The following is a 19,832-nucleotide window of genomic DNA, read 5'->3' on the forward strand; positions in this document are numbered from 1 at the left end:
AATGCCGACCACTTTTCCAGAACTTAGGTCTGAGATTTCTGGTTCCTCTAGTCTCAAGTGCAGCCTGCTTCTGCCCGTTCTGAGTGTGCCAGAAGTGAACACTGTCACCACCAACACAAAGAAATTGAAATCTGTCCAGTGAGAGGCAAAGATTCTGGTGAATGGAAGTGACTGGGAAGGTTGGAGCATGAATACCCATCATAGCAATGTCTCCAGGAGAAAACCAGACAATTACTGACTCTCTAAGGCTCTCCATCCACTTCATGGCCTCCAACTACTTCTGCAAATCCTGGCCTGAATGGCACATTGTTTTCTTTTGCTACACATTGGAAAGACCAATGTTTTTTAATTCCGCAAACTTGGTAACATCACAATGACTCCATTCTCTCTAAAACCACTGCCTCATTCAGCCAGACTATTTTTACACACCGCACGCTCTCCTAAACATACTCCTTTCTCTTCACCTTCACCTCACCTTTGTCCTGCCTTCTTTAAGTCCTGTCTTACAGCCCATCACTTCCTGCACCTTCATTCACACTTTCCACAACTTCCATTGAAAGTGGTCAATTTGCTGCTTGACAGTTGACTGGTCCTTAATCCCTGAATTCTTTCCTGGACCGTTCCTCAGATACAGGGATCTGTGCTGGGAAGCTGTGTCAAAGCTAACAGACAATGTCTGATGAAGTGTATGACGTATCTCAGGGTCGCCCTGACAGCTGGTGGCGGGGGGGGGGGGTCCTCATTCCACCCTCACCAGTGAAACCGCCGTCACCACTCTGCACTAAGATTATTGTGAACTTCTATTATCCATCTATCTAGCTGATGTATTTATTTATCTGATGTCTTCTTTAAATTCAATCGTTTACTGTTATGTATTTACAAATCGCTGTTCATCAAGTAAGAATTTCACTGCATATGTACATTTTACAATGTGTGTGACGATAAACTCATCAATTACAAAGCTGTCATCGAGATGGAACATCTGAGAATACCTTTGCTATTCAAAAGCATCTTAAAAACAAAAATGCTATTTAACCATATTTAAAAATTAAAACCTAAAAGAACTGGAATAATAAAATAGAATAAAATCAAATAAATTCCATGAAATAGAAAGGGAATTTCTATGTAGGTATCTTTCTGCCTGTGACTGTTTGCTTCACTATTGACTGAGTTCACTGATAGACAAAAGACTCATTCCACCCAGCCACACTTCTTTCTCTCCCCCCGCCCCCCAGGTCAGGAAGAAGATTCATGAATATTAGATTCACGAGCATGAGATCCCACTTTTATCAGACTCCTCACACCAGAAAAACAATGTTGCTCTCTTTTGTCCAAATTGAAGCTGGGACTGTTTGCTACTGACCTCCATGATCTCTTTCCCATTGCACAAATGCCTGATACTTTACAAATGGATTGCGAGGCTGATAAATGGACAGTGTTGCCGTCCATCTTCCCCTCTCTGCCAAAAGCAGTGGTGCACTGGACACATCACCACCATCACCACAAGTAAATCACAAAATTCTGTGGATGCCACAGTTGGAGTAAAATACACAAAAGTCTGGAGATGCTCTAAGCAATGTCCGCAATGAGGCAAAGGTAAAGATACAGAACCGACGTTTCAGGCTTGAGCCCTTCATCAAAGTATGAGAAAATGCCGACAGTGTCCAAATAATAGAGTTGAGGGGGGGGGGGGCAAAAGCAGGAGATGATAGGTGGAGAAAGGAGGGAGGGGATAGCAGTAAAGGTGGGGGTGGAATGGCTGGGTGGCTGGAAGAACTGGTAAGACAGGAAAAGTGGGGGAAGAAAAGGCGAGCAGGTTTAATGGAAAGCAGTAAAGTCAATGTTCATGCCATCTGGCTGGAAGGTGCCCAGATGGGAAATAAGGTGTTGTTCCTCCAATCTGCAGATGGTTAGAGTGGGACAGTACATAAAGCCATGGAAGGACGTGTGTGCCGGAGTGTGACCTGGAATTGAAGCGGTTGGTCACTGAGAGATCGCTGTGGTTGTGAATGGAGAGGAGGTGCTGAATGAAGCGATCTCCCAGTCTGCGACTGGTCTCTCTGATGTTGAGAATGCCACAAAGGGAACGCTGGATGCAGTAAATCAGTCCCCTGGATGTACAGGTGAAGTGTTGCTTCACGTGAAAGGCCTGTTTGGGATCCTGACCGTGGCGAGGGAGGAGGTGTGGGTGCTAGTGTTGCACCTCCTGTGGGCACAGGGGAAGGTTACTTTCTTTGTAGCATTCTCTACATCGGAGAGAGTGGTCGCAGACTGGGAGATCACTTCACTCAGCAACTCCAGTCTGTTCACAACTATAGCGACCTCCCAGAGACCAACCATTTCAAATTTGGTCACACTCCTGCGCTCTCATGTCTGTCCATGGCCTTGTGTACTGTCCCACCCTGACCACCCTCAGATTGGAGGAACAGCACCTTATTTTCTGTCTGGGCACTCTCCATCCAGATGGCATGAATGTTGACTTCACTGCCTTCCATTAATCCTGCTTCCCTTTTTTCCACCTCCCCCTTTCCTATTTTCCAGTTCTTCCACCCATTCACCCAGCCATTCCTCCTCCTCCTCCTCCTCATTGCTGCTATCCCCTCCCTCCTTTCTGCACCTATTCTTCCTGCCTCCCCCCCCCCCCGCCAATCTTTTGTTTGGACACCGCCTGAAACGTCGTTTATGTATCTTTACTTTTGCTACATAAAGGGCAATGTTTAACCATCAGCACAAACTCATCACTATTTTCAAGGCATGGTACAAAAGGCATGGTTTGAACCTTTAGAGTAAGCTATGTTCAAAGGGCTCATGACAGTCTCATAACACTGTTACCATCTGTTCCCTCTTTTGTTCAGATATCGATGACTGTGCATCAAATGTTTGTCAGAATGGAGGCACGTGCATCGATGAAATAGATGCATACAGCTGCAAATGCATATTTGGCTTCATTGGGAAGAACTGTGAGATTGGTGAGTATTGCTGAGGACTCCGAGTAAGAATAAATGATGCCACACTGTAACACGTCTGGTAACAGTGGAGGGTGTGCAGGAATTAATGTCTTGAGGAGAAATGTTAATTTAGACAAGGATGTCATAGAGCAAAGGTGTGGAAGGCAAAGATTGGATGTGTAGTGGACAGCGAGGAAGCCTTTCAAAACTTGCGGTGGCAACTGGACCAGGGTGATGATGGGCCCGTCCACTGATGACTCTCTCCCCACAAGCTCCTCTCCTTGTGACCTGGCCATAAAGGTAGACTTCCCTCCCCTCTATCGATTCATTTCAGCACTTGGAGTCGGGCCATTTACAATCTGGTGTATTAAAGCCTATCGTCTCCCACTCCGTCTTTGGAGTCATTATTAGAGCATATCAACCAGTTGGAAAAATCAGCTCAAAATGAGAGGTGAAATTTAATGCACACAAGTGTGAGGTGTTGGGAGGACTAACCATACACAGTAAGTGGTAGGGCACCAAGGAATGCAGTAGAACAGAGGGATCTGGGAATTCATAATTCCCTGATAGTGGTGTTGCAGGTAGATAGGTTCGCAACGAGAGCTTTGCAGAGTGACCTTCATAAATCAAAGTATTGAGTACACGAGTTGGGGTGTCATGGTGACATTGGTGTGTCTAAATTTGGAGTATTGTGTGTGATTTTGGTCACTTAATTACAGGAAGTTATCAATAAGATTGAAAGAATGCAGAAAAGATTTATAAGGATGTTACTGAGACTTGAGGACCTGAATTACAGGGAAGGTTCTAGAGAGGACCCCTGAGACTGTCATCCTCACAATAGGTACTCCTGCTTGAGTACTGTTGGGGGGGGGGGGGGGGGGAGGGGAAGCCAATCTGGGGAAAGCATCAGTGGCTGTACTCCTGACACAGGGCCGTCCCCTGTGGCTCAGAAGGGTAGGGAAAGGAAGAGGAGGGCAGTAGTTATAGGGACTCAATAGTTAGTAGGACAGATAGGGGATTCTGTGGACCTGCTAAGGAGAATCGGATGGTGGTTTTCCTCCCTGGTGCCAAGGTCCAGGATGTAGCTTCCCAAGTCCAAGACATCCTAAGGTGAGAGGGAAATGAGCCAGAGGTCATTGGTACCAATGACATAGGGAGGAAGAGTGAAGAGGTCCTAAAAAATGAGTATAGGGAGTTAGGTAGGGAACTAAAAGAAAGAACTGCAAAGGGCATCATCTCTGGATTACTTCCTGTGCCATGCGATAGTGAGGGTAAGAATAGAATCAGATGGAGGACGAATACATGGCTAAAGGGGTGGTCTAAGGGGCAGGGATTCAAGTTCCTGGATCACTGGAACCTGTTCTGGGGAGGTAGGACCTGTACCGAATGGATAAGTTGCATCTGAATCACAGAGGGACCAGGATCCTGGTGAGGGCATTTGCTGGGGCTACTCAGGAGGCTTTAAACTAGATTGGTTGGGGGAAGGGAACCAAATAAAGGAGAACAGCAAGAAGAGGTTAGACTGCAAATAGAGAAGGTTTGTAGACAAAGTTTGGGGGTGGATAGGCAGGTGATTGAGAAGGAAAATGACCAGTACAGTAATGGAGGGGAGATGATGGAAATAAATAACAGAGTTGACTGTAAAGATGGGGACAAAGAGAGAAAGATGTGGGAAATCTCTGAAATGCATTTACTTTAATGCTAGGAGTATTATAAGGAAGGTGGAAAAGCAGAAGGTGGAAAAGCTGAAGGTGTGGATGGACACTTGGCAGTATGATGTGGTGGTGATTAGTGAGACTTGGTTGCAGGAGGGTTGTGACTGGCACCTCAATATTCTGGGATTTTACTGCTTTAGGTGTGATAGAATTGGAGGGGTAAGAGGGGGTGTGCAGCATTGATTGTCAGGGAAAATATTATAGCGGTGCTGATGCGAGATAGATTGGAGGGATCATCAAGGGAGGCGATATGGGTGGAATTTAAAAATGGAAAAGGAGAAGTTACAATTATAGGGGTGTATTATAGACCACCTAGTGGGGAGAGAGAAATAGAGAAACAAATGTGTAAGGAGATAGCAGATATTTGTAATAAGCACAGGGTTGTGTTAGTGGGGGATTTTAATTTTCCCTATATAGATTGGGAAACACATTCTGCGAAGGAACTGGATGGATTAGAATTTGTAAAATGTATGCAGGATAGTTTTTTGCAGCAATATGTTGAGGTACCTACTAGAGAAGGGGCAGTGTTGGATCTACTTTTGGGGAATGAGATATGGCAAGTGACAGAGGTCACTTCGGATCCAGTGATCTTGGTACCACTAGTTTCAATATAATTACAGAAAGGGATAGGTCTGGTCCAAAGATTAAGGTTTTTGAGTGGGGGAAAACCAGATTTTATGAAATAAGAAGGATTTGCAAGGAGTGGTTTGGGCTAGTTTGTTTTATGGGAAGGAAGTAGAGGAGAATTGGAGGTCTTTTAAAGGTGAGATTTTGAGGGTACAGAATATTTATGTTCCTGTTAGGATAAAAGACAGGGCCAAAAGTTTGAGAGAGCCATGGTTTTCAAGGGATATTAGAAATTTAGTTTGAACAAAAAGGGAGGCCTACATTAATTATAAGAAACAAGGTGTAAACGAGATGCTTGGAAAATACATTGATTGTAAAAAGAATCTTAAGAAAGCATTTAGGATAGCAAAAAGAAGGTATGAGGTGGCTATGGCGAACAGGGTGAAAGTAAATCCAAAGGGTTTTACAAATATGTAAATAGAAAAAGGAGAGTGGAAGATCAAATTGGTCCCTTAGAAAATTAGGGCGGGCAACTGCGTGCGGAGCCAAATTAAATTGGGGAGATATTGGGCAAGTTCTTTTCTTTGGTTTTCACTAGGGAGAAAGATATTGAATTATGAAGGATAAGGGAAGCAAAAGGGGTAATTATGGAAAATTTAGGGATCAGGAATGAGGGGGTATTGGAGCTTTTGAAGCATATAAAGGTGAAAAGTCCCGATGGGATTTTCCCCCGGACCTTGAGGGAAGTCAGGGAAGAAATAGTGAAGGCTCTCACAGTGATTTTTCAAGACATTAGAGAGAGGCATAGTCCTGAAGGATTGGCGTATCACATATGTGGTTCCTTTGAATAAAACGGGTTTGAGGAGTAAGCCTCGCAATTATAGACATGTAAGTTTGACATGGTGGTTGGTAAGATAATGAAAAGTATTCTTAGAGATAATAAATATAAGTAACTAGAGAGACAGGGTTTGATCAGGAACACTCAACATGGGTTTGTTCAGGGAAGGTCATGTTTGACAAATCTTGTTGAAGGTTCAGGCACTAGGTATTAATTTTGAGATAGTCAAATGGGTTCAAATGTGGCTAGAAGGTAGATGCCAGAGAGTCATGGTGGATAACCGTCTGTCAGGATGGAGGCCAGTGATGACCAGTGTGCCTTAGGGATCGGTGTTGGATCCTTTGTTGTTTGTCATTTACATTAATGATTTGGATGATGGAGTGGTAAACTGGATTAGTAAACAAGTGGATGATACAAAAATAGGTGGAGTTGTAGATAATGAAGAGGTTTGTAGAGACTGCAGAAGGATTTGGACTGTTTAGAAGAGTGGGCTGATAGGTGGCAGATGGAGTTTAATACTGATAAGTATGAAGTGCTTCATTTTGGGGAAAAAAATCAAAACAGGACAAATGCAATGAAGGGGAGAGCATTGAGGAATGCAGAGGAACAGAGAGATCTTGGAGTAATGGTTCATCTTTCTTTGAAAGTGGATTCTCATGTAGATAGGGTGGTGAAGAAGGCTTTGGTATGCTGGGCTTTATAGATCAAAGCATAGAATATAGGAGTTGGGAAGTGATGTTGAGACTATTCAAGACATTGGTGAGGCCAAATTTAGAATACTGGGTGCATTTCTGGTCCCCAATTTATAGGAGAGATAAGGTAGAGAGGGTGGAGAGAAGATTTAATAAAGTGTTGCCTCAATTTCAGAATCTAGATTACAGAGAAATATTGAGTAGATTAGGTATTTATTCATTGGAGTGAGGAAGGTTGAGGGGAGATTTGATAGAGACATTTAAAATTATGAGGGAGATAAATAGAGAAGATGTGAATAGGCTCTTTCCCTTGAGGGTAGGTGAGATTCAAACAAGAGGTCACGAATTAAGAGTTAGTGGGAAAAAGTTTAGACTTTTTAGAGAGGATTGGAGGGGTATGGACCAGGTGCTGGACAGTGGGACTAGGAGCATGGGGATTTGTTCTGGCATGGACTAGTAGGGCCAAATTGGCCTGTTTTGTGCTGTATATGGTTATATGATTATAAGTAACATGAAAGGGAACTTCTTCACTCAGAGTGGTGGCTCAGTGGAATGACCTTCCGGAAGATGTGGTCGCAGCAAAGTCAATTTTGTCGTTAAAGGAAAAGTTGGATGGGTATATGGATGAGAGGGGATTAGAGGGTTATCGGCAAAATGCAGGTAGGTGTGACTAGAGGAGATCACTTAGATCAGTATGGACCAGAGGGGCCGAGATGGCCTGTTTCCATACTGTAATTGTCACATGGTTATATAGATTAGGAATTTATTCCCTGGTGTGTTGAAGAATGAGGGGAAATTTGATAGAGGTGTTCTGAATTATGAGGAGTTTAGATAAAGCAAACATAAGCAGGCTTTTTCCACTGAGGTTAAGTGAGACAAAAATTTGATGACATGGGTTAAGGATGGAAGGTTTAAATGAAACATTAGTGGAAGCATTCATGCCGAGAAAGATGAGAATATGGAACAAGCTGTCAGCTGAAGTGGTCAATGCGAGCTCATTTTTAACATTTAAGAAAAATTTGGATTGGGAGGGTAAGAAGGGGTCTGGTCATTGGGATTTGGCAGAATAATAGTTTGGCACAGACTAGATGGGCTTGATTCCATGCTGTAATATTCTTTGGTTCAATGCATTGCAATATGAAGCAGGGATCAGAATAATATTCAGATAGTGTTGTAAATTGTGTAGGTTTAAGGTGAAAAAATTTAAAGGTGATTAATGAGGCAAGTTTTCTACATGGAGAGTGGCAGGTGTCTGGAATACACAGACAAGGAGATGGTGGAAGCAGATACTGTGTGAACATTTAAGAAAGGCAGGAATGGACCATTGTGGAGGCAGATGGATTAGTTTAATTTGGCGTGATGTCGACACAGACATTGTGGGCAAAGGGACATGTTCCTCTGCTATGTTTTGTAATGTGGAGCTCATGTGGATTCAAGGGATACAGGATAATATGGAGTTTGATTATGTAGTGAAATACTGCGATGATTCAAAATGCCAGCAATCAAAGGTGAAATGGATCAGACTTACTGTTAAAGTGTCCAGGTTTATTACACTAAGGCCAAATTGTAAGGCACGTGAAATCATCCGCTATCTGCCAGTAAGTTACAGTTGCATATAACTCCATGACTTGTGATTTCCAATTACAGCTGACTCCTTGTGCAAGACTAAGGTGTGCCAAAATGGTGGCATTTGTGATACAATCAATGGAACGGCAGTGTGCATTTGTCAGAAGGGCTACACAGGAGAGAGCTGTGAAAACGGTGAGTTCACTTTCGCCCTGGTGAACCAGCTAGGATGTTTAGCAACTGCCTATATTGAGACCAACTTTTTGGTGACCGAGAGATCTTTCCTGACCAAAACTTGAAAGGTTAAACAGGTTAGGACTTTATTCCCTTGAGTGTAGAAGAATCAAGGGAGATTTGATAGAGGTATACAAAATTTCGAGAGGTATGGATAGGGTAAATGCAAGCAACCTTGTCCACTGAGGTTAGATATCAACCTTTTTCTTCCAACTTACATACCACTTTAAGTATTCCCTATACCATTGGTGTTCTGTGATTAGTAAGGGATTGCTTAAGGTGGGATGTGGGTGGGAAGGGAAGATTGAGAATCACTGCTCTAGACCCAATTGTTACTGAAATAGTTTGCTCGAGAAAAATTGTCATTGGCCCATTTCCTTGGGAGTTAAGAAACCATGGACATAATGAGTTTATTAGGGATGATTAAAACAGTGGTTTTCAAACTTTTTCTTTCCACCCACATCCCACCTTAAGCAATCCCTTACTAATCACAGAGCACCGATGGCACAGGGAAAACTTAAAGTGGGATGTGAGTGGAAAGAAAAAGGTTGAGAACCACTGGGTTAGATTAAACAAGAACTAGAGGACATGAGTGAAGGGCAAAAAGGGAAATATTTAAAGGGAACATTGGGGGAAACCACTTCACACAGAGAGTGATGAGAGTGTGGAAAGAACTGCCTGCTGAAGGAATCCGATTTTATTGTCATGAACACGTCATGAAATTAGTCGTTTTGTGGAAGCATTGCATTGAAAACATTTCTATACTCCACATTTCAAATTAAATAAAATAGTGTAAGCAAAAGACAAAGTGGAGCAGTTCAGGAATCTGATGGCAGAGGGGAAGAAGCTGTCCTTGGGCTGCTGAGATCTCTGAGGGCTGCTGAAGGGGCTCAATTTTGATGTTTAGAAAAATTTGAAAAAGGTACATGGATGGGAGGGGTATGGAGGGTGATGGTCAATTTAGTGCAGGTCAAGGCGACTAGATAGAATAATAGTTTGGCACAGACGAGAAGAGGCAAATGGACTGTGACTGTTCTGTCATGTTCTATGAATCTAAAGCTCTATTTCCTTCCAAATGTTGGGTTGGAGTGGTTGGTTGGCTTAGCGTCTCACATGAGAAGCACACTTCTGATGATGTAAGGCTCTCTCAGCACTAAGGAACCTTAGCCTAGGCTTGTATTTGGAGTGGGACTTGATCCCACAATCTTCTGACTCAGAAATGAATCCAAGCCTCAGCTGACACTTTCACATTTATTCTCGTTCTCTACTTGCTTTTCTCTTTTTATTCCTCACTTGTCGTCTTAGTTACCCTGCACTTTTTTTCACTCTGCTTGGGTCCATCTGTGCCTCGCTGTTGTTCAATAATTCACAGCGTCAGTGTCTGGGCAAGAGCCAGGCGGTCTGCCCCATACAGTGGAACTTAGCCAGGTTTCAGTCTACCAAAATTTTAAGAAGTGAGAATTAACAATTTCCAAAACAGAAATGTTGGCAAAACTCAGTCAGTCGAGCAGTGTCTGTGAAAGGAGGAAATTTCCCCAGAAGTGGAGGAGAGTTAAGGCGATGTCAGGTTTCAAGGCGGATTTAATTTAATTAATTGGGTGATACTGCATAGTCACAGGCTCTTCTAGCTCTTGAGCCCACACCACCAAATTAACCAACTAACTTCATAAATATTTTTTTGGACGTGGGAGGAAACCAGAGTTCCTGTGAACGTGAAGATCGTACAATCTCCTTACATAGAGCATCGGATTTGAGTCCAGGTCGCTGGTTCTGAAATAGCATTGTGCTAATAACTTCGTTAATCCAGATCTAGGGGAGAATGAGAAGAGTAAACCACAAGACTTGTTCTTTTTGAAAATTTTATTTAAAGATTTTACAAAACGTTAAACATACAAATAACAACAATCAAATAAAAAAGAAACCCCTTACCCCCCCCCCCCACCCAATTCAATCTTTGCCCACATACGTAGTTGATCAATATCAAACAATCTATTAAGAAATTTTAATTGTTCCACCTCATCATAATTTTGAAACTGTGGTCATTGATGTCCACCTAATTTTTGTTAATTTTTGCATAGAGACCTTTGACGATTTACCTTACCACAAAAACAAATGAATTATTTAATTCCTTAAAAAATTTCTTCGATACTGCACTTGGAATGACTGAAAGAGGTATTGTATATGGGGATATATATTAATTTTAATGCAATTAACTCGTCCAATTAAAGTTAATGGTAAATCTTCCCATCTATGTAAATCAACTTTTATCTTATAATTTAAACTATATAAATCTTGATATTCTTTATTCACTATGACCCCTAAGTATTTAATTTTATTAGACCATCTAAATTTAGTGATTTGTCTACAATCTTCATCTGATATAGGTAATATCTCACTTTTATCTCAATATGCTTTATAACTTGAAATTGTCCCATATTGATTCAACAAATTTTGTAATGGTTCTAAAATGTTTTTAGAATGAGATAAATATATCAACACATCATCTGCAAACACGTTAATCTTATACTCTTGTTCACCTATTGTAATTCCCTTAATATTGAAATCTTGTCTTATCGCTTGAGTCAGAGGTTCTATTACTAGAGCAAATAAAGCTGGTTAGAGTGGGCGACCCTGACTGGTTGATCTGGACAAATTAAATGTTGATGAAATCTGTTGATTTGTCATCACTCTTGCAGAGGGATTAGTGAATAAAGCTTTAACCTAACCAGTAAAAAGTGGTCCAAATTTAAATCTTTCTAACACCTTAAATAAAAAAATTCCACTCAACATGGTTAAAAGCTTTTTCTGCATCTAACGCTAACATGATCGGCTGATTAATCTGTCATTTTGAAGCATTAATTATTGTAATCAATTTAGTAATATTGTCGGCTGAATACCTACCTTTAATAAATCCTGCTTGATCCACATGTACTAATTTTGGTTAAAAAAAATTAGCCAATCCATTAGCTAATACCTTTGCCACAATCTTATAATCCACATCAATAAAGATATTGGTCTCTATGAAGCCACTTTTAAAGGATCCCTGTCCTTCTTTGGAATAACAGTTATCAATGCCCTTGAAAAAGACTCTGGAAATGAACCTGTTTCTGTTGCTTGTTTCATTACTTCTGTATATACAGGAAATAACAAATCATGAAATTTTTTAGATAACTTTGTTGCAAATCTGTCCTCTCCAGGAGATTTCCCATTAGGCATAGATTGCAGTGCTCCCTTAAGTTCCAAATCAGTAAATAGACTATCTAAGTCCCTAATATCCATCTCGTTTAAAAATGGTAAATTTAAATTGGATAAAAAAGACTCAATCTGATCCATATCTTGAGTACCCTCAGAAGTATATAAATTTTGATAAAATGTAAAAAATACTCCTCATTAATTTCTTGCAGTTTATATGTAATCTCTGAATTTTTCCTAATTCCATCAATCGCTCTGGATACCTGTTCAGTCTTCAAGTGCCAAGCTAAAACATTATGCGCTCTCTCTCCTAATTCATAGTAAGATTGCTTCGATCATTGAATTATTTTTTCATAATTATAAATTTGCAAAGTATTATAACCGATTTTTAATTTAGATAAATTGTATCTCAGTTGAACTCTTCTGAAAGAAATTTCTTCTCTAACACTGCTATTTTTCCAAATGTTGACTCTCTACCAAGTACAGTTTTTTTCACTCTTGCTGTATAGCTAATGATCTGACCCCTTAAATATGCCTTAAAAACATCCCATAAAATCAATTTACTCTGTACCGAACCCTCATTCATTTTGATCTCTTATATACTTAACAAATTCAGGTTTCTTTAACAACATTTCATTGAATCTCCAATGATAAGTAGTTTCTACCACCTAAGAGTCAATACATGAAACTAACACTAGCGAATGGCTAGACAATATTCTACTCTTGTACTCAGCATGAATAAATTTACCCTACAGTTGAGCTGATACGAAAAATAGATCGATTCTAGAAAACAAATTATATCAGGCAGAGTAAAAAGAAAAATCCATATTTCCATCAAATTTAAGTCTCTCATCAATTTAGCTATTCTTTTAGCCATTTGGTTTTCTTCACAGTTTTTCGAAATTTATCCAACAATGGATCCAAACAACAATTGAAATCCCCTCCTACCAAAATATTCTCATTCGATTGATTCAAATTCAGAAATGTATCCATAACAAATTCTTCATTATCATCATTTGGTGCATAAACATTCATCAAGGTCCAAATTTCTGAAAATATTTTACAATTAATCTTCAGCACTCTACCAGCATTGGCAGAAAAAGATTCCAAAATAAAAGGGGCTTTTTTATGTATCAAAATTGCTTTCGAATTAAAAGAAGATGTCACCACATGACCAACACAGTCTCATTTCAATTTCCAATATTCTTTCTCTGTCAAATGAGTTTCTTGTAAAAATGCAATATCCACCTATAGTCCAATATACATTTCTGTTTTATCGGATGATTTAGCCCTTTAACATTAAATGTCTCAAAATTTAGGTTATTCATTGTTCCCTATAGAATGGCACCCAATACAGCCAACCTTTACACTAAATTGAAGCTCCTTAAAAAAAAGCTTAACAAATCTACAGATAATAAAACAAAATTAAAAATACAAAACTTAAAATACACAGAAAGAAAAACAAAACCCCCCAAAAAAACTGCAAAGCAGTACTCTCCTCATTTGACCAGGTGTGGTCAATACCACCAGTGGCAGATGACTTCGAATTTAGCAGGGTCATCTACCTCTCCCCAAACAGAACTTCAAAAAAAAATACAGCCAATCATCTTGTTGTCCAAACTGAGTTTGAGTATCTTCTGCCACTTCAACCAGTTTTCAGCTTTTTTGTCCCATTCCCATTCTCGTTCTTAGTCTTGAGAATGTTCACCAAAGGCTTCATTGACAAATCATGGCTCAGCTTATTATCTGGCAAAGAATTAGCAAAAGTTAACGCATCCTGAGCTTTCTCAAAAAATTGAAATTGATATTGCTCATAAAACACTTTGAACACTGCTGGATATCTAAATGCCTTGCTTCCACAACACTGCCTTAGCTGGATTGAACTTCTTACGCCTCTGTATAACTTCTTAACTTAGGTCTGCATAAAAAAAATCTTGTCTACCCTGAACCATTATTGGGTTCTAAGCAACACAGGGGTTTCTGTACCCCAAGACATAAAATCGTCTCTCGATCTTGATATCATTAACACCTAATTAAAAGTGCTCTTGGAGTTTGCCCCGGAAAAGGCTTCCTTCTTAATGCTCGGTGAGCTCTATCCATTCCAAACCATCTGGAAATGATTCAATCCCCAGTATTTCTGGAATCCATTAAAATTTTGTGGGATCCAGTCCTTCAATAACTTCCGAAAGTCCAACTATTTTAACATTAATCTGTCAACTTTGGTTTTCCATTGAATCAATTTTTTGCAAAAAGGCATTCTTCTGAGTATCCCGTCCTGTAAATGGTTCTTCAATTTGATCCACTCTATCTTCATTCTTAAATTTCTCTTATTCTTCATCAACTGCTGTTAAATGCTTATTGAGATCCACTTTCATAGATGCAATTTCTCCACACATAATCAGACATTTTCCCCTTTACTTCAGCAAATTGTTCATCTATATTATAAAAACTAGTAGTCATATAGGCCATAATATTTTCATTTTGCTTTGATAACTCCTCAAACATAGTAACCACATTAGGTCCTGGCAAGGAGCTTGTTAAAACAGGTGAAGTAACTGATTTAAAAGGAGAAACCATTTTTGTAGTTCTGGGCCTACCCTCGATTGCTTCTGCTGCCATCAATAAAAGTTTTTGATCATCTTCATCTAAATATTCTAGATGTTTTTCTTCCTCCTCCTCAGGTACTAAAACTTCTTCCCAGGCGGCCCTGCTACGGGTTTGGACCCCAGTCCATGTCGGGCCGACCTCATCAGTGTGACGTGGAGCAGGTCCCCCTGCAGCTCTGAACTTGTCCAGGACTTCATGGAAGTGGGAGGTTGTGCGCATGCCCAGAGGGTCTGTCGTGCGGTAGCGGGCGTCAGATGGCGCGTCGCTGCGCACCAGCACACTGCTGATCGCTCTCCCCTGCTCGTGCCCTGCATCAGCCCCGCGCAACTCACCACCCACGGTTGTGCAGACCACATCGCATCTGCGGATGTCTTGGCCCACTGCCAGGACAATTGCGTCGGCGCCATCTTGTGCCGATCTCTGCTTTGGGGAGGTCGACCTTTCTTTGGATTTCCCTAGAGACATCCTCTGTGGCTTCGGATCCACTGGAAAGTGAACAGAAGAGTCAGTAATGGACCAAAAGTTGGTTCTTGAAGGACAGACAGGCAAATTGATCTATTCCTGATGAAGGACCCAAACCCAAAATGTTGGTAGCCCTTTACTTCCTGTGGATGCTGCGTGACTTGCTGAGCTTCTCCAGCACCTTTGCGTGTTATAGGGAAATTGTTTGGCCATTTTGCATCATATGCAGTGAAGATGAATTGTTGTTACTGAAATTTCTCTCACTCAACCCTACCCCCCCCCCCTTCTCATTTTCTTATATAAATGTTCATCAGTTCTTTTTTTTGACAACTGGTCATTTACCATTTATTTTCCTACTCACATGTTTAGTGTTTTCCTACCCGTTGATTTAAGTTTTGCCATATTTCAGTCATCCACTCCAGCCTTTCAAAGAAAGCTTTCAAGCTTTTACATTTCAGCTGGACAACAGTTCCTAGCTCTGATTCTTTTGTTGAGTTTTATATGTAGGAAAAGAGAAGAACTGTACTGGGAGAGGTATTGTTGAGAATCTATTTTCTGTTAAAACAAAGGTTTGAGTATTACATTGGGGAAGAACTAAAGGGTCCAGTGTTGCTTTGGGTTTAGGCTGAACTGTTGCCGTACCCCTGACTCTGGAGAGCTTAGTGAACCGGAATTTTGCTCTTTACTCCCAGTTAAGTTGTTAAATATTGTTGCATTAAAGGGAGCTGCACTCTGTCTTCAAGACCGACATTAAGAATGTTCAACAAGATAGTTTAGTGGAAGCTCAAGATTATTTTAAACCGTTTGTGTCTCTCCTGGGATCTTTGGAGGAAAGAATGTTGCTCTGTGGAAATAAGCAAGGTTTCTGCCATTTCCCCCGAGCAACGCAACCAATGAGTTTAATTGACCCATCATTGAGTATGAGACCTGTTTACATTTGCTGTTTGAAATGTGACTTTTCCTTCCAGACATTCTAATGGTATAAAAGTGGGTACAAAAGTTTGGAATGTATTGTGAAATTCAGTGTCTTGTGGGTTCTATTGATAAGATGTGGATCCTTACACTGTGATTTCTTCTCTAGAAACGGATGAGTGTGGTTCCAGCCCATGCCTGAATGGAGGAGAGTGCATTGACTTGGTTGCTAATTACACCTGTCTGTGTCCCCCGTCATTCACAGGGAAACACTGCGAGACAGGTAAGAGGTGGGGCCATCTCTGACCCAGATCAGTAAACCAAGTCAGTGAAGCTCATTGCTGGTGAAACCTGCAGCCAATATCTACAAGTTCAGGTTCTTCACTGGGCAGCAGATGATGGTTGGTACTGGAGCACCCTCTGCCTGAACGTCTGCTTCTTTTAAGAAGGCAGCAGTGTTCTGAGTAGGTTGCTTCATCAGCAGCCTGTAACACAGCACCATCTGCTGGGTTAGATGGTCACTTGAATTGGGAAAAGCTTGCTTTGGCCCTGACATCAGAGCACCACTGGCAGTAAGTCCTCGCAACAGCCGCTCTCTGAATTGTCAGCAGCTCTGTAGAAGCCCTACGTCAACTGAAAATCTGATTTTACTTAATATTAACCTTGATAGACTCTCACGACAGAGCTTGATGCATTCTCCTTGCCCCAGCTTTCTTCCTATACTAACAGTCCAGGGCATTATAGAACATGAAGCCTTTAGGTCAATTTCCATCAGGCTTTTAGGAGGTACACAATTGAACACAGTAATGAGCTAAAGTGGTTGCTCCCTGGAATGCATTGCCAGGGGTGGTTTTAGAGGCTGGAACAAAAGACTCTTGGAAAGGCACATGGGTGTAAGAAAACAGTGGCTTCTGGATGTGAGGTGGTGGTGGGGGGAATTAGATTGCTGCGGAGTAGGTTTACAGAGGAGTAAAGGGCCTGCAATGTTCTATGTTCTAACAGTCACCGGAAAAATAATTTCATTCATTCATTTTGTTCACCTCCCCTGCTCACATCTTTAAGATCTTAAAAATATTTCTAACCTAATTCCATTAAAAATAATTATATATTGGAAAATGACATGGGAGGAGCTTAAATTAATAAGATGAAAACCCAAAAAACAGACAGCTCCAGGTAATTGCATTATGGTTGAATGGGGAATCAGAAAAGCAGGGAAGCAAATGAGAAAGAAAAGTCTTCAACAGATGGAAGAGGGGCTTCTTCCTTGAGGGTAGTGTTGGGTGGATCATCTGGGGGGTGGGGGGGGCAGTGAAACTGTCACCGGGCACTCAGTCCGTTCCTGCACTGCCATTGTTTCCAAAGATTGTTCTCCATGAGTGCTCTTGGCTTGTGGAGTCTGCATGTTTCAACTCACTGCACTAGGGTTTCGTGAGGTTCAACATGAAGTGAGCAAGGGGGCAGCAAAATCTTCTGCTTTTCTTGAAGCGGAAGGAAAATGACTTGTGGGCATTTCCAATGTTGACTGTTAAGTGATTGGGAAAATAATTTTGGTACTTTCCTCATGTCAGTTTGCTACCAAAGTACACATTTGAATAGAGATTGCAAACTCTTATCTTGGATCTTGCCCATCAGGTGTATATTTTAATAAAAATCTGCAGAAGTTGATGATTTTTCAGAGGAAGATGCGAAGGAAGACGGTGTATTTCTTTTTTGTTAAATTGAGGGCCAAACTGCAGTTTTCAAGGAGTCAAAAAACAAAATTGTATGATATTTTTCACAGTGTTCTTTTTGATTGAGTTAAAAGTGAAAAGTATTTTATTTGTGAGAAACAATTAATGAAAAAAGGAGTCAATGTTCAGTGTGCGCAGAGATCTGACTTTGGTCTCCCTCGAGCTGAAACACCACAGGGTCAGGTATGGAGGGAGAACGGAATATAGTGTTCGGTATGGGTCACTTCATTACAGGGAAGATGTGGACACTATAGATAACATACTGGTGAGGTTGCAAATAACGCAGCTTAACACGTGGCCAAAGACCTGGCGCAGGAGGGAGAGCTTCAGGTCTCTAGATCATTGGGTTCTCTTCTAGGGAAGGTGGGACCTGCTTCAACAGGACAGTTCGCACCTGAACTGGAAGGGGACTAATATCCTTGCGGGAAGGTTTGCTAGTGGGTTTAAACTAGATTTGCAGGAGGATGGGGCCAGAGCACATAGAGGAGTAAATGAGGGAAAAGATGATGTGAAAATTGCATGCACCATTAGGAGTCAATGGGCCGTACGTGGGGTGGAAATTTTCCAAAGTTCATCTATTTCAATACAAGGAGTATTGCAGGAAAGGCAGAGGAAATTAGATTGTGGATTGCCACATGGAATTATGTCATTGTGGGCATTCATGAAACTTGTTTGCTCACTGTTCAGGTTTTCCATTTCTTTAGATACGATAGAACGGGGCGGGGGGGAAGGAGTGATGAATGAAAGGTGGAGGAGTGGCATTGGTTGTCAGGGAAAATATCACAGCTGTGCTCAGGCAGGTCAGACCAAAAGACTTGTCGAATGAAGCAATATGGGTGGAGCTGAGGAACGGGAAAGCTGAGACTCATGGGATTGTATTATAGACCACCCAATGACAATTGGAGGAGTAAATCTGTAGAGAGATGGCAGACAGCTGCAGGAAACAGGAAATTGTAATAGTAGGGGATTTAAATTTTCCATATATTGACTGGGACTCCTATAATGTAAAAGGGCTGGGTGGCTTAGAGTTCATCAAATGTGTTCAAGAAAGTTTTCTAAACCAATATAGAGAGAGTGTAATACAGGATCTCCCTTTAGGGAACGAGACGGATCAGGTGACAGAAGTATGTGTAGGGGAACATTTTGCATCTAGTGATCATAATGCCATTACTTTAAAGTTAATTATGGAGAAGGATGGATCTGGGCCTCAGGTTGAGATTCTAAATCTGAGAAAGGCTAATTTTGAGGAAATGAGAAAAGATGGGGATTGGGATAAGTACTTTTCAGGGAAGGATGTGCGAGGTAAGTGGAGGACCTTCAAATTGTGAAATTTTAAGAGTACAGAATTTGTATGTTTCTCTCATGATTAAAGATCAAAACAAAGCTCGAGGATGCAATCCGCCTCACGGACTCATCCCCTGAAACCCTCTGGGATCAGCTGAAGACTACCATACTGCAATCCACTGAAGAGGTACTAGGCTTCTCCTCCAGGAAAAACAAGGACTGGTTCGACGAAAACAACCAGGAAATCTAGGAGCTGCTGGCAAAGAAGCGATCTGCTCACCAGGCACACCTTGCAAAGCCTTCCTGGCCAGAGAAGAAACTAGCCTTCCGTCAAGCACACAGCCATCTTCAGCGCAAACTCCGGGAGATTCAAAATGAGTGGTGGACTAGCCTTGCCAAAAAAAACCCAGCTCAGCACGGACATTGGCGACTTCAGGGGTTTTTACAAGGCTCTAAAAGCTGTGTACGGCCCCTCACCCCAAGTTCAAAGCCCGCTGCGCAGCTCAGATGGCAAAGTCCTCCTCAGCGACAAGATCTCCATCCTCAACCGATGGTCAGAACACTTCCAATCTCTTTTCAGTGCCAACCGCTCAGTCCAAGAATCTGCCCTGCTCCAGCTCCCTCAACAGCCCTTAAGGCTAGAGCTGAATGAGGTCCTCACCCGGGAAGAGACATATAAGGCAATTGAACAACGGAAAAGTGGCAAAGCAGCAGGTATGGATGGAATCCACCCAGAGGTCTGGAAGGCTGGCGGCAAAACTCTGCATGCCAAACTGCATGAGTTTTTCAAGCTCTGCTGGAACCAAGGAAAGCTGCCTCAGGACCTTCGTGATGCCATCATCATCACCCTGTACAAAAACAAAGGCGAGAAATCAGACTGCTCAAACTACAGGGGAATCACGCTGCTCTCCATTGCAGGCAAAATCTTCGCTAGGATTCTCCTTAATAGAATAATACCTAGTGTTGCCGAAAATGTTCTCCCAGAATCACAGTGTGGCTTTCGCGCAAACAGAGGAACTACTGACATGGTCTTTGCCCTCAGACAGCTCCAAGAAAAGTGCAGAGAACAAAACAAAGGACTCTAC

The 19,832-nt window shown here is 41.5% G+C and overlaps 1 protein-coding gene across 1 annotated transcript in view; it reads left to right on the forward strand.

The window, feature by feature from the left end:
- The window catches only part of sned1 (sushi, nidogen and EGF-like domains 1), a 179,010-nt gene that overhangs the window by 63,003 nt on the left and 96,175 nt on the right, over positions 1-19,832 (forward strand). Inside the window, exons 7-9 of the mRNA XM_069896336.1 lie at positions 2,856-2,969; positions 8,408-8,521; positions 15,903-16,016. Of these exons, the coding sequence (XP_069752437.1) occupies positions 2,856-2,969; positions 8,408-8,521; positions 15,903-16,016 (342 nt within the window). The remainder of the gene's footprint in view (positions 1-2,855; positions 2,970-8,407; positions 8,522-15,902; positions 16,017-19,832) is intronic.

This window comes from Narcine bancroftii, chromosome 9, assembly GCF_036971445.1.
Source record: "Narcine bancroftii isolate sNarBan1 chromosome 9, sNarBan1.hap1, whole genome shotgun sequence".
Taxonomy (NCBI): Eukaryota; Metazoa; Chordata; class Chondrichthyes; order Torpediniformes; family Narcinidae; genus Narcine; species Narcine bancroftii.